This window comes from Heterodontus francisci, chromosome 44 (genome assembly GCF_036365525.1).
Source record: "Heterodontus francisci isolate sHetFra1 chromosome 44, sHetFra1.hap1, whole genome shotgun sequence".
In the NCBI taxonomy this organism is placed as follows: Eukaryota; Metazoa; Chordata; class Chondrichthyes; order Heterodontiformes; family Heterodontidae; genus Heterodontus; species Heterodontus francisci.
The window spans coordinates 19,696,222-19,713,351 of NC_090414.1; the positions used below are offsets into that span (position 1 = coordinate 19,696,222).

A 17,130-nucleotide genomic window follows, 5' to 3' on the forward strand; every position below is an offset into this window, starting at 1 on the left:
TCGTCTTTGTTTTCACGTGCCCTCGTCCCTCCCTATCTCTGTGATCTCCTCCAGTTTAACAGTCCACACTCGAGACCTGTGCACTCCGCTAATTCTGGCATTTTGAGCATTGCAGATTTTAATCGTTCTACCATTGGCAGCCGTACCTTCTGCTACCTGGGCCCTAAGCTCCTGAATTCTCTTCCTAACCCTCTCTACCGCTCTCTCCTTTAAAACGCTCCTTAAAACCTCCCTTTTTGATCAAGCTTTTGGCCATCTGTTTTAATATCTCCTTATATGGCTTGGTGTCAGATGTTCGATAAGGCTTAGAAAGCCCCTTAGGCTGTTTAATTATGTTGAAGGAGCTTTATAGATGCAAGTTATTGTTGGCGTATCTACATCATTTTCCCCTGGTAGATGTTAGGCGTATACACTGAATGGAATATCCTCCCATATTTCCCTTCCAAATACAGCCTGTCCTCATTGTCAGCGGAGACAAGCTCTCCTATTGTTTCTCACCAGTATAAACTGTGGTAGTTCCAGGTGTTTGTGAGTTACCTGTTCTGCCTCTTTCTTTTGTTCGCAGGTGGTGACCAGAAGTTATTCAACAAAGAAAGTCTGGATGGGAGCAATCAGTGCATGGTGCAGACTGTGTCCGCAGACTCGCTTGGCTTACATGGTGATCAGAACGTAGTAGAGGAGGCCTCTGCCGACTGTTCGAGCCCGTGTGATGGGGACACTGGAGAGGAATCAACAGCAGACACTCCGGGCCCAAGTGATGGGGACAGTGGTGAGGACTCGGCAGCTGATTCCACGGGCCCAAATGATGACACCGGAGAGGAGTCAGCAGTTGATTCCACTGGCCCAAGTGACGGAGACACTGGAGAGGAGTCAGCAGCAGATTCCACTGGCGCAAATGATGGGGCCACTGGTGAGGAGTCTGCAGCGGATTCTACAGGGCCAAACAATGAGGACACTGGAGAGGAATCCGCAGCAGATTCCACCGGCCCAAGTGATGGAGACACTGGAGAGGAGTCAGCAGCTGATAGCCCTGACTCATGTGATAAGGACACTTTATTGGACACAGCAGCTGATTCCACTGGCCCAAGTGACGGAGACATTAGAGAGGAAACGGCTGCTGGTAGCCCTGGTCCGTGTGACGGAGACACTGTATGGGAGGCGCCGGCTGGTAGCCCTGGTCCGTGTGACGGAGACACTGTAGAGGAGCAGCCTTCTGGTAGCCCTGGTCCATGTGACGGAGACACTGTAGAGGAGCCGCCTTCTGGTAGCCCTGGTCCATGTGACGGAGACACTGTAGAGGAGCCGCCTTCTGGTAGCCCTGGTCCATGTGACGGAGACACTGTAGAGGAGCCGCCTTCTGGTAGCCCTGGTCCATGTGACGGAGACACTGTAGAGGAGCCGCCTTCTGGTAGCCCTGGTCCGTGTGACGGAGACACTGTAGAGGAGCCGCCTTCTGGTAGCCCTGGTCCGTGTGACGGAGACACTGTAGAGGAGCCGCCTTCTGGTAGCCCTGGTCCGTGTGACGGAGACACTGTAGAGGAGCCGCCTTCTGGTAGCCCTGGTCCGTGTGACGGAGACACTGTAGAGGAGCCGCCTTCTGGTAGCCCTGGCCCATGTGATGAGGACACTGTAGAGGAGATGGCTGTTGATAGTCCGAGCCTGTGTGACGGAAACAATGTAGAGAAATCAGCTGCTGCTAGTCCAAGTCCATCCTGTGTTCAGAGCACAGCAGAAGAACCGGCTAAAAGTCCTAACCTGCCTTGTGAGCAGGGCACTGTGGCAGAGATGGAAATTGATGGGCCGAACGCGGACAAAGATTCGATAGAAGAATCAGCTACTGAGTCCCCTAACCTGGGTGCTGGTCAGGATACAGTAGAAGAACTGGCTGCCAATTCTTCAAGCCTGCCATTGTCCAGTGGTGTGACGGTACAGGGGGCAGTGACACAATTCCCAGAAAGCTCCAATGGGTCAGAGCAAACGGTAGACAAAGCATTGGCCAACTCTGATGGTGCAGACTACGCTGCAACAGAGGGCACCACTGCCAGTCTAGATGAGTATGGGCAGGGCAGCAGTGAGTACGGGGTCATAGACTCCGAGGACAGTATCCCGCCGTATCCAGTGGACTTCGAGAAATACTGGAAGATTGTGGAGGATAATCCGTACGATTTCACGGGATGGACTTATGTGCTGCAGTACGTGGAGCAAGAGGTGAGGCTCCAAGTAACTGGGGCATCAGCTGTGCTGATGCGCCTCCTATATCCCTGTTTCCACCCAGCCTGTTTCTCTGCCCCCTGATCCTAGTGCGTCCCTGTCTACTTGGTCTCTGTAACCCAGTGTGCGTCTGCATTTCTGGCTGTTTACAGATGTCACTGTGGTAGTAAGATAGACTAGGGCCTCCTCCGTGGCTTTCCCCCCCCTGTCCCTAGTGTGGGATGCCAAGGCCAAATAATGCTCCCCTGCAGCTGTTTCAACAACACTCCTACAGTGTAACACCTTCTGTGCAGTCAAGTGTTCCAAAGCAAAAGGGTGACACCAGAGTAACTGGACACTGAGCAGGGACGGGAGAAGGTGCTCGGCTTTTGACTGAAGTCAAGTTCGAAGTTTCGAGGAAGCTTTCGAAGGAAGACGTTTAGGGAGAGCCTTTCAGAAGCTGAGGCCACTGGAAGTCAGGCGGAGGGAGGGGGCTGAGGGGTAGTGGTGGGCAGTTTCAAAGAGCTCCAGGGTTGGAATGATTTTGACTGTTGGAGCACAGAGTTGCAGAGAGGAGGCCAGCAAGGGGACCGGTAGAGAAGGATTTTGAAATTGATGTGTTGTGGGAAGATGGGGGGGCCACTGAAGGCTTGTGAGGGTGGGGAATGGGCCTTCCTGTGTTTTGAAGGTTATTAAAGACAGAAATGGGGAGGTCAGCGAGGAGAGCAATGGGGTAATTAGACTCTGAATGTGACAGCGGCAGCGTAAACATTATTGGGGGGGACATAGGGATCGAGGCGGCTGATGATGTGGAGGTGGAAATTCGTCTTGGGCTGGATGTGGGATTGGCTCTGAATGAGGTCGGGCTCAGATTGACTGAGCAGCCAGGGCGAGGGAAGGTACTGTGCATTAAGGTGTGAAGTTTTGGGCAGAGGGCAAGCAGGATGAGGAGGAGGGAAGCTCAGCGAGGTTACGGTTTGATCAAGTGCAGTGCTGGTGATGTGGTGGGTCAGCGGAGGCCCTATGGCTTGGGGTAGGGGTGTGTGTAGTGGATGAAAAGATAATGCCATGGGGTGGGATAGCAGGGGGGCATGCAGCTGAATGGTTGGGTAGAGTTATGGGAAACATGCATTTGAGGGGGGGAAATTCTCTGGACATCTAGCCTGATTTGGGGGGAGGGGTGCGGAATAGATCCCTGAGCTGCATTTTTAGTGAGCTGGGAGGCTCCTTTTGTGGTGCACTTCCAGCTGGGTGAGAGGGTGGAACACAACACCGCAGAATAACATGTATTAGCACTCAGTAGGTCTTGGGTTCAAGCCCATCTCCAGAGACTTGAGCGCAAGATCCAGGCCGGCATTCCCAGTGCCAGTGCTGAGGGAGTGCTGCACTGTCGGAGGTGCTGTCTTTCAGATGAGGTGTTAAACTGAGGCCCCCTCAGGTAGGTGTGAAAGATCCCGTTTTAAGGAGGTGTAAGGGAGTTCTCCACACGTATCCTGGCCAGTGTTTTTCCCTCAACCAGTATCACTAACTGCGAACTCTGTTCCCCTTATGTCAGTGGCACAGTACTGTGGTGCAGCCAGAGCCCACCCACCCTGCTTTTCCATCTCTCTGTGACAGTCTGGCTCACAGGAAACTAGCAACACGTTAGGGTACTGCAACCTATCGTTTCCCTGCTCACTGAGCCGTCCCTGCTGGGGCTGAGGCACTAGGCAGCAACGGTGCTGTTTTGCAGTTCCGCTCCAATGGGCCCCCTGCGGCTGCCGTGTGAAGCTTGGCTCACCCTCCTTCCCTTCCCTTCAGCGAGAAAAGGAGAGGTTGCAGCACAAAATCCCACCCTAGTCAGACGGGTCAGGCTGAGAGTGGTATCCCAGGCAGCCCAGATCAGCAAGACTGGCAGTGCCAGATGGGGGGGGAGGGAGGGTCTGACCCTTTGCCCGTTAGGTGAGTACTACTGGTCTGGCATAGGGAAGTGTTTCTCTGGGTGCATTATGGGGACTGAGCTGCGCCGGTCTGATAAATCTTATCTCCTTTCAGAATCACATCTGGGCTGTCCGGAAAGCGTTTGATGCGTTCTTTGCCCGCTACCCTTACTGTTATGGTTACTGGAAGAAATACGCTGACATAGAAAAGCGCTTGGGGTTTACCAAAGAGGCCGAGGAGGTGAGGCAGCGAAGCTGGGAGCTTTGGGCTTCAGTTTCCTTTTGAATTGTTTAAGCTGACTTACTGATGTTGCTGGTATTTGATCGGGGGGTGGGCGTGATCTGGCTGATAAGTTCCCTCGAATTTTCTTAACCGTTATAATACAGCACAGTCGGCGGGCTCGTTTTGACTGTTGGCGTCAGCTTGTGAGAGGAGAGTTGTTCTTGCACCAGTGCACTTCGCGTGATATGCTCGTGTTTTATTTTTCTGCTTGTCAACATAGAGATACAGTAGCCTCGAAGTTGACAGTGTCGAGGAAGGCTGTTTGGCCCGTTGTGTGTGGGTGGGTGCGTGCGCGTGCTGGCCCTTTGTTTTCCCTCCTCTCTCTCCCCAGAACCCTGTATCTGCTGTGTCCAAATATTTTTCTGCTCTTTGCGATCTCTCTGCTCCTCTAATTCTGGCCCCTCAAACAACCCCAATTTTAATGCTGCACCGTTGGTGCCTGCACCTTCAGTTGCCTAGACCCCAAGTCCTGGAATACCCTCCCTAAAGCTCTCCATCTCGCTTTCCTCCTTTAAGACGCTCCTTTTGGTCATCTAATCGAATATCTCCTTATGTGGCTTGGTGTCATGTTTTATAGTGCCCCTGTGAAGTCCATTTTATCATAAATCTAAGTTATTGTTAAAGGGATGCGGCAGTTTCAGCCTCAACAATTCCCTGTGACAAAGCATTTCAAGCTCCAGTCAGACCTTTTAAATTGATGACTGCTTAGTACTGACTCCCCAAGATAAGGGCTGTCAGTGCAGGGAAATGGAGCTCTTTTTCATTGGTACTGACTGCCCCATCAAATACTCCCAGGGCAGGTACAGCATGGGGTTAGATACAGAGTAAAGCTCCCTCTACACTGTCCCCATCAAACACTCCCAGGACAGGTACAGCACGGGGTTAGATACAGAGTAAAGCTCCCTCTACACTGTCCCCATCAAACACTCCCAGGGCAGGTATAACACGGGGTTAGATACAGAGTAAAGCTCCCTCTACACTGTCCCCATCAAACACTCCCAGGACAGGTACAGCACGGGGTTAGATACAGAGTAAAGCTCCCTCTACACTGTCCCCATCAAACACTCCCAGGGCAGGTATAACACTGGATTAGATACCTGGTGCCTAAGATCCCAAGTCTCAGAAGCATCACGTTTCTCCCATTTGCTACTGACATGTTCTAACACCTACAGTGTGCTGTTTTTCTGCTGCAGGTTTACCAGCGAGGGCTCCAGTCCATCCCACTCAGTGTCGATCTGTGGGTTCATTACATCACTTTCCTGCAGGAGATCCTTGAAACCACCAACCCTGAAACTCCCGTTAAACTCCGGAGGTGAGCCTGAAATATCTGGCGTTGGAATGGCCGGGGAAGGGGGCGCTCATGTCCAGTGTGCAAACCTAAGTTGCTGTTGGTTTTCTAACCAAGGCTGAGGCTGTTTAGTGTCCTTTTTAAACTGTAGCTTTCAAAAGGGAATTGAGTAATTACCTGAAGATAGAGATTTGCAGGACTGCAGGGAAAAGGCAGGGGATTGGAACTGAGTGAGTAGCTCTTACAGAGAGCTGGCACAGACATGATGGGCCAAATGGCTGCCTCCTGTACTGTAGCCATTCTATGATCCCAACCTACTCACAATATCCCTCTCCCCAGAAATGCATCTGATTGTCCCTTTAACCGCAATTATACTGTCTGTTTCACTGTCTCCCCTTATATCCCATTCATAGAAACATAGAAAATAGGAGCAGGAGTAGGCCATTCGGCCCTTCGAGCCTGCTCCGCCATTCATTATGATCATGGCTGATCATCCAACTCAGTAACCTGTTCCCGCTTTCGCCCCATATCCTTTCGCCCCAAGAGCTATATCTCACTCCTTCTTGAAAACATACAATGTTTTGGCCTCACCTGCTTTCTGTGGTAGCGAATTCCACAGGCTCACCACTCTCTGGATGAAGACATTTCTCTTCATCTCAGTCCTGAAAGGTTTACTCCGTATCCTTAGACTATGACCCCTGGTTCTGGACTCCCCCACCATCGGGAACATCCTTCCTGCATCTACCCTGTCAAGTCCTGTTTAAAATTTTATAGGTTTCTATGAGATCCCCCCTCACTCTTCTGAATTCCAGCGAATATAATCCTAACCGACTCAATCTCTCCTCATACGTCAGTCCCACCATCCCAGGAATCAGTCTGGACTCCCACTATAGCAAGAAGATCCTTCCTCAAAGAAGGAGACCAAAAGTGCACACAATATTCCAGGTGTGGCCTCACCAAGGCACTGTATAATTGCAGCAAGATATCCCTGCTCCTGTACTCGAATCCTCTCGCTATGAAGGCCAACATAGCATTTGCCTTTTTTACCACCTGTTGCACCTGCATGCTTACCTTTAGTGACTGGTGTACGAGAACACCCAGGTCTCGCTGCATATTCCCCTCTCTCAGTTTATAGCCATTCAGATAATAATCTGCCTTCCTGTTTTTGCTACCAAAGTGGATAACCTCACATTTATCCACATTATACTGCATCTGCCATGCATTAGCCCACCCACTCAACTTGTCCAAATCACCCTGAAGCCTCTCTGCATCCTCCTCACAACTCACCCTCCCACCCAGTTTTGTGTCATCTGCAAATTTGGAGATATTGCATTTAGTTCCCTCATCTAAATCATTAATATATATTGTATGTTTAATAGCTGGGGTCCTAGCACCGATCCCTGTGGTGCCCCACTAGTCACTGCCTGCCATTCGGGAAAAGACCTGTTTATCCCTACTGTTTGTTTCCTGTCCACCAACCAATTTTCTATCCCTTGCAATACACTCACCCCCAATCCCATGCGCTTTAATTATACATGCTAATCTCTTAAGTGGGACTTTGTCGAAAGCCTTCAGAAAGTCCAAACAAATCACATCCCCCTCATCAACTCTACTAGTTACATCCTCGAAGAACTCTAGTAGATTTGTCAAGCATGATTTCCCTTTCGTAAATCCATGCTGATTCTGCCCGATTCTACCACTGTTCTCCAAGTGCTCTGCTATAAAATCTTTTATAATGGACTCTAATGGATTCCACAGCTTGAAAACCCTGACACCCCACTTGGTTATTTTTAAAACTCTGCTCCCCTGGGATTTGAAACCCTTCACCACGGTGAACTGTTTGCCTGAAGCAACTTTGCCGCACCTTTTGGAAAATTTCACCGGGTCTGTCTTCTCCAAAATAATCCAGGCCATCTTCCTTCACCTTCATTCGTGTCTCCTTTCAAGGGCCACGGTATATCTTTCCTAGGGTTAGTCGGTAGCACTCCCACCTCCTGAATCAGAAGGTTGTGGGTTCGAGCATCACTCAAGGACCTGCAGCCATAAACCCAGCTGACACTCAAGTGCAGTACTGAGGGAATGCTGCTCGGTCAGGGGTGCCTGTTCAAGTGGATGTTGGAAGTTGTCCTGTTGTCTTGGCACCCATCGACCTGCACCACCATAAACTGGTCATTCAACCCATCGCTGTTTGCGGGATCTTGCAGTGCCCAAAATGGCTGCTACGCCGCCACACGTCAGGGTAGAGGCCTGCGACCCGACCCAAACCTGACGGGACCCGATGACATGTCTCGGGTTCAGGTCGGGCCCATCTTTCAGGCTCCGGTCATGTCGGGTCGGGTCAGACACACACGGTAAGTGCTCTGCTGGTAAGTATTGAAATTAAAAAACTTACCTGAGTCTGCGCAGTGAGCGAGTGACGTCACTATGACGTCATCACGCATGCGCTGCAGCTTCTTGAAGGTTCTGCGTCAGGAAGGTAAGTAAACGGATGGTCGGGTCGAGTAGTGGCGGGTTCGAGGTAAAATCGGAGGGATTCGGGCCAGGTTGGGCTCTGACCTAAAGCAGGCCTCCACGTCAGGGTAATGCATTGCACGTGAAATTCTTTGAAACCTATCTAAGGGCTCTGTAATTACAGAAAAAAAGTATGACCTCCATTTATTTGGACCTTTCACAACCTTAGAATGACCCAGGGTGCTTTAACAGCCAGTGAAGTACTTTTTAAAGTGAAGTCACTATTGTAATGTATTGAAACACGACAGCCAATTTATGCACAGAAAGAGCCCAATGAGCAGATAAGCTGTTTTCTAGTGATGTTGGCTGAGGGATAAATACTGTCCCAGGTCCCCGGGGAAAACCCCCCCCTGCTCTTCTCATAAATAGTGGCCGTGGGATCTCTTGCATCCATCTGAGAGGGCAGATGAAGCCTCGGTTTTAATGTCTCAGATGGCACCTGCGACATTGCAGCACTCCCTGAATACTGCCACTGGGAGTGTTGGCCTAGATATTGTGCTCAAGTCCCCAGGGTTGGGCTTGGACCCACTCTCGGAGGCGAGTGCAAGTGCTACCCACTGCACCATGGCAGGGAGGTGGGCATTCCCCTTTTATATAACAATCCTGTTTGAGATTATACTCCGAATAGCCTACGTAAGGGAGATTTATTTTGGACTCTGTATCCTGTTCTGCTCTTGACTGTTGGTCTCTGCCATTGTGTTTTATCTGACGAGCAGTTCTTGTTTTTGCAGTGTGTTTGAAATGGCATTGGCTGCAGCTGGCACTGATTTCCGGTCTGACAGACTCTGGGACCTGTACGTGAACTGGGAAAAGGAGCAAGGGCAACTGAAGGCCATGACAGCTATTTATGACCGGGTGCTGTCGATACCCACCCAGTTGTACAGCCACCACTTTGAGAAGTGAGTGAAGGAAGTTTTTTTTTACACTTTGTGTGCAGTGCTTATAAAACTGGTTGTAGCTGACCTCGGAGGCCGAGTGGATAATAACACTGCCCAGCGCAGAGTCAGAGCCACTTTGATTATCTTAGATAATATCATGCAGTGAAACAGCCCATTCGACCTGACAGGTTCATGATGCTCTTTTACTCTCCACATGCTCTTCCTCCCACCCTGCTTCATCTCGCTCCATCGAGATGATCTTCTACTCCTTTCTCCCTCGTGTATTCATCCAGCTTCCCCTTAAAGGTCTCCACGTTAATCGCCTCCTCCACTCCCCGTGGTAGCGAGTTCCACATTCTCACCATTCTCCGGATAAAGATGTTTCTCCTGGATTCCCGATTGGATTTATTAGCGGCTCTCATATACGTATGAACCCTGGTTTAGCTTTGTGCGTTTGGGAGCCCGCTCTTGGGGACATTGGAGCAATGGCAGCCAGGAAAAGATGCTCTAGTCCATCCAGCCCGTCCCACGCAACTGCGATACCTTGCGTATCACAAAATATAAACTTAGCTGAAATCGTGGTCGACTGGGAGAGGGAAGAAAGCAGATTTAAAAAGCCCAGGCCAATTTGTTGAGCGGTGAAATCTGAGAAATTGCTCTCTGGCCCCTGTAGGTGATGGAAATCGTCCTAAATTCTATGCAGGTACCTGCCTTTTGTATAAGATGATCTCCCCCAGCCGGTTACCGGTTCAGTTCTCGTTTAAAGCTCTGAGCTGTTTAATGTTTAATGTTGAACTGTTTTCTAAAACCAAGGCGACAATGCCTGGGCCCTGCACCCAGGCTCTCAGATAAAACAGCATTAGCCCTACAGGCCAGAAAGTTCTGGTTTCAGTTCTTAGTCTGTCTTGAGTTCGCCCAGAAGGCCATTGCGTTTTCAAAATGCATTCTCGCGATGTAGGCATCACTGGTAAAGCTGGCATTTATTGCCCATCCTTCGCTGTCCCGAGAAGGTGGTGGTGGGTTGCTGCCACCTTCTTGATCTGCTGCTGTATCGGTTTGATGCAACTGAGTGGAACACTCAGGGAAGTTGAAAGTCGGTTCGCATTGATGTGGGACTTTGAGTCACATACAGGGCTAGACCGGGCAAGGATGTCCGATTCCCTTCCCTAAGGGACATTGGCGAACCAGTTAGGTTGTTACGACAACTCAATGGTCTCTCTGCTGTTGAGCTGCGCGAGGTGCAAAATTGGCCGGGTGGCTTTCTGCTCCTGATCACGATCGACAGGCCCCTGCTTGCATGTCTGGTGAGGTCCAGCTTGGCTGTGATGCCCTCTGATAAGACTCACTGTCTCTGCTCTTGAGGAATGGCCACTTGAACAAGGTAGTGGAGGCCCCGTCGACCCTCACTGGTGAGATGGTATCAGAGTGAGAGCTCTTCCCCTTGAACAGCGTCTTTTCATTTGCATTTATGCAGCACTTCATGGTAAAATGTTCCAAGGCTGTTTACAGGAGCACTTCCCAAACAAAATTTGTCACGAGATGTTAGGACGGGTGACCCAAAAGATTGGTCAAAGAGGTCGGTTTTAAGGAGAGGTTTAGGGAGGGAATTCCAGAGCTTAGGGCCCAGGAAGCTGAAGGCACGGCCGCCAATGGTGGAGCGATTAAAATCGGGGATGTGCAAGCGGGCCAAATTGGAGAAGTTCAGAGATCTCGGGTTTGTAAGGCTGAGGAAGGGGGCGTGGCCATGGAGGGATTTGAACATGAGGACAAGAATTTTCAAATGGAGGCATTGCCTGACTGCAAGTCAGTGTAGGTCATGGAGCACAAAGGGGTGATAGGTCAACAGGACTGAGTGCGAGTTAGGACACGGGGCAGCAGGAAGTGGGGGAAATTGGTGCTGAAGCAAAACGCTGAGTTTTGGACTGCCTCTTGCCAATGTAGCCCTGACCCCACATTGTGACGGTTTCAACTAACCTGGAGCCAAGCTCTAACTGCAGGTTTCTCACTGTCCTGCAGGTTTAAGGACCATGTGCAGAATTACTCACCAAAGGACATTCTGTCCACTGACGAGTTTCTCAAGCTGAGGTCAGAAGTCGTGACCAGCCTAACGGCGGCCGAAGCAGATTGTGACGAGGGTCCCCCCGGAGATGACCCTCCCCCGGGCGTGGGGACCACTGACCAAGAGAAGGTGACCCGTTAAGTCTTTTCTGCCTGAGAGTTGTTTAAGAATTGTGGCTGGCTCCTTTACCTCACTCACTCCATCCCCCAGATGGCTTAGTTAGTAAAGGCAATATGTAACTGCACCCTTAAAGGGCCCTCATGTTTGTCTAAGGACTGATATCATGGAGTCGATTACAGCATAGGAGGCCATTCAGCCCATCGAGTAGTCCAAGCTCCCTCTGCACAAAAAAAAATTTGTTAAAATGGGGTTAGATACAGAGTAAAGCTCCCTCTAAGCTGACCCCATTAAACACTCCCAGGACAGGTACAGCTGGATACAGAGTAAAGCTCCCTCTACAGCTCTTTGAGAAGCAACCAGTCAGTTCCACTCCCCACTCGAACCCTGTAGCCCTGCATGTTTCTTTCCCTCAAGTGGCCATCCGATTCCCTCTTGAATCCATTGATCATCTCCGCTCCACCTCCCTTGTGGGCAGCGAGTTCCAGGTCATTACCACTCACTGTGTAAAAAAAAAAGTTCTTCCTTGTATTCCCCTGCATCCCTTGTCCAAAGCCATCAATCTGTGTTCCCTAGTCCTTGTACCATTTGTTTATGGGAACAGTTTTTTCTTATCTAACTTATCGAAGCCTGTCATAATCTTGTACACCTCAATTAAATCTCCCCTCAATCTCCTTTTGTTCTAAGGAGAACAAACCCCAGCTTTTTAACCTAACCTTGTAGCTAAAATCCCCCATCCCTGGAACCCTTCTGGTAAATCTCCTCTGCACTCTCTCAAGGACCCTCACATCCTTCCTAAAGTGTGGTGACCAGAACAGGACACAATACTCCAGTTGGGGGCCAAACCAGAGCTTTATAAATGTTCAGCATAACTTCCCTGCTTTTATACTCGATACCTCTATTTATGAAGTCCAAAATCCCATATGCTTTGCTAACCACCATCTCAATATGTCCTGCCACCTTCAAAGATCGATGCACATGCACCTCCAGGTCCCTCTGCCTTTCCCTTCTGCCAAATCTGTTAGCCCTTTGTGCTCAGTCTCAGGCTGGCGGGCAGAATCAGCCAGTTCTGATTGCTAACCTGTTACCCACTGCTGGAAAGTAGACATGAATGTGCGGTGAGGGCAGGATCAGTGTTGATTTGTTATGTCCCGCCCCCCCCCCCCCCCCCCCCCCACCATGATAGCCGGCCTTGGATTGCAGATGAGGAGTTGTCACTTGGCGAACATTTGACACTCCGATTTTCGCACAAGGAGAGTTGCTGCATGTATAAAATGGTCACCATAGCTCTGGTTTATCTCTGAGTTACAGTCGCAGATAAAGTAGCCAGTTTTGGAAGGTTGAGGATGTCCTGACTCCTGGGGCTGTGCTGTGACCATTAACTTCCCTCGCTTGTGTTCAGTTTGCTCCTTATCAACTTACTCCTTATGGAGTGTTGGTTCTGCGGAAACTTCCCATTTCAGGCACACAGCACCATGATTAATTACTCCCCCGGCACAGGTACAGCACAGGGTTAGATACAGAGTAAAACTCCCTCTACACTGTCCCCATCAAACACTCCCAGGACAGGTACAGCATGGGGGTTAGATACAGAGTAAAGCTCCCTCTACACTGTCCCCATCAAACACTCCCAGGACAGGTACAGCACAGGGTTAGATACAGAGTAAAGCTCCCTCTACACTGTCCCCATCAAACACTCCCAGGACTGGTACAGCACGGGGTTAGATACAGAGTAAAGCTCCCTCTACACTGTCCCCATCAAACACTCCCAGGACAGGTACAGTACGGGGGTTAGATACAGAGTAAAGCTCCCTCTACACTGTCCCCGTCAAACACTCCCAGGACAGGTACGGCTGGATACAGAGTAAAGCTCCCTCTACAGCACACCAATGCTGTGATTGAACCCCAGCCTTGAATGAACTTTGCAAATCTTACATTTCTTGTTATGCTTTTCTGTGGATTCTTCAGCTACATTAACTAAACTTCGGGGAGTGACGGGGATCTGCTGGTGAGGAGGGCGGGGGTAGGGTGGGAAGCTTTGTGCCATGATCTCATGCACTGGGATAGAAGTGACTGACTGCAGCACTCCATAGATACATGTTGCAGTGGGTGTGATGCTGGGACATTGAGGGCTCTTTGCCAGCTTTATTTATATACCTGCCATTTTGGGAGACTGTGCGCCTTTGAGTTCCAGTTCCCTTCGCTGACTTTCGTTTCTTTCCCACTGCCACGTCTCAGGCTGACACGGAGCTGGAGAAGATCCGAGCGCACCTAGCGGCCAGTCGGCACGAGATGTACCTACTGAACGAGGAGGAAGTCAGCAAGAGGTGGAATTTCGAGGAGGCGGTAAGGATGAAGCTGAGCCCCACTGACTGACGTGTGTTATATAACCTGCTTTCCAGCCCCCATTCCACTGTCATAAAATTGGAGCAATAGTACTGAGGAAGTGCTGCATTGTCAGAGGTGCCACCTTTCAGACATATTATACTCGGGGGCCCTGTCTACATGATCAAGATGTCCACAATCCTATGGCATTATTTTGAGAAGAGTGGGGGATGTTAGGACAGCTGACCAAAAGTTTGACGAATAATAGAAGTTTTAAGGAGCATCGTCGGGGAGGTGAGCGAAATGGGGAAGTTTAGGAAGGGAATCCCGGAGCTTAGGGACGAGGTAGTTGCAGTCGGATCCACCAGTGGAAATCAGGATGTGCAAGAGATCTTGGTCCCTCCATCCTGACTTTCACTCAGTTTGTCACCTATGATTTTTTTTTTCTTTTTGTCGCCCTCTCCTCAGATTAAGAGGCCGTACTTCCACGTCAAGCCCCTCGAACGAGTGCAGCTGAAAAACTGGAAGGACTACCTGGATTTCGAGATTGCCAGTGGCACTAACGAGCGGGTTCTGGTATTGTTCGAGCGCTGCATGATCGCCTGTGCTCTGTACGAAGACTTCTGGATCAAGGTGAACCCCCCCTTCTCGGAAGCTCCTGCCAGGATGCAGATCCCGGCTCTCCTGCCGATCTCTCCTGATCGGCGGCTTCTCGTTTTTTTTTTTTCTTTAATTTTGTGTTTGTTGATTTCTTTTGCAAGCGTTCCAACAAAAAAGAATTTCACGTTTTACTTTGATGATCTGACTTCTAACATAATCTTTTAATTCCATTGCTGTTTTATCTGCACGTGTTGCTTCAAACTAAAGAAGTTAAGGGATTGCTGAAGAAATGTGTAAGCGTGTTATCACTGTGAGTGCCCCCTCCAGTTCTCAATAAGCTGTACCATGATGTCTTTTTATTTTTTAACACGGCGCCGTGGCGTCGGAGCAAGTTGATCTTGTTTCCCTTCATCCCTTTCTGACCTCCCTCTGTCCACAGTATGCCAAGTACCTGGAGAACCACAGCGTTGAGGGGGTCCGTAATGTCTTCCAGCGGGCCTGCATGGTCCACCTGCCCAAGAAGCCCACCCTGCACCTGCTGTGGGCCGCCTTTGAGGAACAGCAAGGTAAGGAGGTCCCGGTCGCTTGCTCGCACGCACACACTCACGCACCTCCTGCCCTGTATGGGTGGCAGTCAGCGCGGTGGGGGGGGAAAGGGAAACCGTGAAATGAATTGGCCGTTAAAAGCATCTTAAGCCTTTGAATCCCATTGGCTGCAACGCTTTACAGGGTCGGCCCTGTCCAGTTAGAAATCCCACTGGGGCAAAGGCACAGTTTGGACAATCTTTACACAGCGCTTTATCGTACCCCTCAGAAACATCCCCAGCACTTCTACTCTTCGAAGTAGATTGAGGGGGTTCTAGATTGCTGAGCTGCAGTAGCGTACTGGTTACGGGACTGGACTCTGACGCAAAAGCAGAGCAAATTGTGCAACTGGCCTCAACAAGCGTGGCAGTTATTGAGCCGGCACCGCAGAAGCTGCAAATTGTCGCAAAAACGCACTTGATTCAGTGATGTCCTCCAGCTGTTCAGTTGTTAAAATTCGGGTGACCCAGGGTAGGGGGTGGCCAATAAAATGCGCCTTCGCCAGCATTGTCCACAGCTATAATTTTTGTTGTGCAGCAGCGCCTACGGCACAGGGCTTGGTTTAACGTCTCGGCCAAAGAATGATGCATGTGCCGACACCGCGCTGGTGTGCCAGCCGGGGTGCTGGTTACAGACCATTCGTCCCAGATCTGCCTAACTAAATTTGGAGCTGGGCTGTTCATTCTGAGGTGACGGATAATTTATATTTGGCTATGTGGGGGGAGAGTTGACAATTGCTGGTGTTCAGTGACCATGCAGCTGGTTGGATTGTCGTAAAAGCTCATTTGGTTTAGTAACGTGCTTTCAGAAAGGAAACCTATTTGAGACTCTGGTCCCACATCAACGTGATTAGCACTTAACTGCTCTCTGTTATGGCCTAGCAAGACACTTCGGTTGTATCAAATCGCTCAAGAGCAAAGACCCACCACCCACCTCCTGAGGGCAGCTAGGGATGGTCAGTTAATGCCAACCTTGCCAGCTTTAAGTCCACTGCAGACTTCAGGGGTGGGTTGTCCTCTTCACCAGGGCTCGAGATAGGCGGGTTGGAGAAAATCTTTTCAAGCAGGTCGATGCTGCTCCCCATTTATGATCGTTTTACTGGTCCCTTGCTTCGCCAACCTCTGCATTGAAGGGGAAAAATTCCTCCCCCAGCCCGGGATATCCGAGCTGTGTTGATTTGTCAGGTTATAGGCACATGTAGAGACTATCTGCCCCGTCGAGCTATTCCAGTTGAGGCACAGCTGATCTGTGTTTTACTGCCATCCTCCGCCTTGAGTCCCTAACTGTTAACAAAATTTTTCTCATCCGTCTCCGTTTTGGCATTTTCAGTTAACCCCCCTCCCCCAGTCACTACAGCTTTTTCTGGGGGGTGCAGTGGGGAAGAGTCCCAGCTTTCCACTCCCCTTTGTGTGAAGAAGTGCTTCCTGACATCGACCAGAAGAAATAGTTTATCTACCTTTAATCATCAGTTATTTCACCCCTTCATCTTCTATACTCAAAAAAAAAAAATACAAGCCTAGTCTATAAAACCTGTGTCCATAGTTCGACCCTTTTAGCCCCGATATAATTCGAGTGAATTGTACTACAATCCCTCCAGAGCAAGTATACCCTTCCCGAGGTGCAGTATAATTGTAACATAACTTCCACCCTACGTATTCCGCCCGCAGAAGGAGCAGTTAATGTCCCAGCCTATAGTGTGAGTAAATTTACCCCCTCTTCTCCACCCCCACTTCTCCTAGGGCTGTATGAAGCCTCTGTAGAAAGACTGGGAGGAATTGGTTTGAGGTGAACTAGTTGACTTGGCTGCAATGTCTGTGAATGGTCCAAATGCTGAAACCCAGTCGTGGAGGGAATCAGCAAGGTTAAATCGTCGTAATTCTCAGTTTATTTCTCCTTGGTACAGACGGGCATAATTACACCCCAGTGGCCACAGTTGGGAAGTGTGAATGTCAGATGAAGACTGAATTAGGACTCCTTCCCCCAGTCAAGTAGCCAGCCCATTCACTCTATGTGTAAATACTGAGATGATGGATGACAGCCATGGACCTGTCTCCCAGCACATCAGCTGTGGAAACCTAACTCTCAGCTGGTCAGAATAACTTGATCGTAAACTTATGGCCATAATTTTGCACAAAACAGGTGCCCTGTTCCTCTACCAGTTGCTATCCAGCCTGTTAATTCTTTTTTTTTAAAAAAAACACTTGCCACACAAAGTCTGGTGAAGCCATTGCCCTAATAGCTTAAGCAGTAAAGCAGGAGTGGGCCGTTCGGCCCTTCATGCATGTACTGCCATTCAGTAAGATCATGACTGATCATCTAACTCAACTCCACCTTCCTGTCCTCTCCCCATTTCACTTAGTGCCCAAAATATCTAT

At 49.8% G+C, this 17,130-nt stretch overlaps 1 protein-coding gene across 1 annotated transcript in view; it reads left to right on the forward strand.

The window, feature by feature from the left end:
* The window catches only part of LOC137355894 (pre-mRNA-processing factor 39-like), a 33,976-nt gene that overhangs the window by 8,829 nt on the left and 8,017 nt on the right, over window positions 1-17,130 (forward strand). Inside the window, exons 2-9 of the mRNA XM_068021509.1 lie at window positions 566-2,208; window positions 4,225-4,350; window positions 5,586-5,704; window positions 8,923-9,090; window positions 11,086-11,257; window positions 13,484-13,591; window positions 14,039-14,203; window positions 14,610-14,736. Of these exons, the coding sequence (XP_067877610.1) occupies window positions 566-2,208; window positions 4,225-4,350; window positions 5,586-5,704; window positions 8,923-9,090; window positions 11,086-11,257; window positions 13,484-13,591; window positions 14,039-14,203; window positions 14,610-14,736 (2,628 nt within the window). The remainder of the gene's footprint in view (window positions 1-565; window positions 2,209-4,224; window positions 4,351-5,585; window positions 5,705-8,922; window positions 9,091-11,085; window positions 11,258-13,483; window positions 13,592-14,038; window positions 14,204-14,609; window positions 14,737-17,130) is intronic.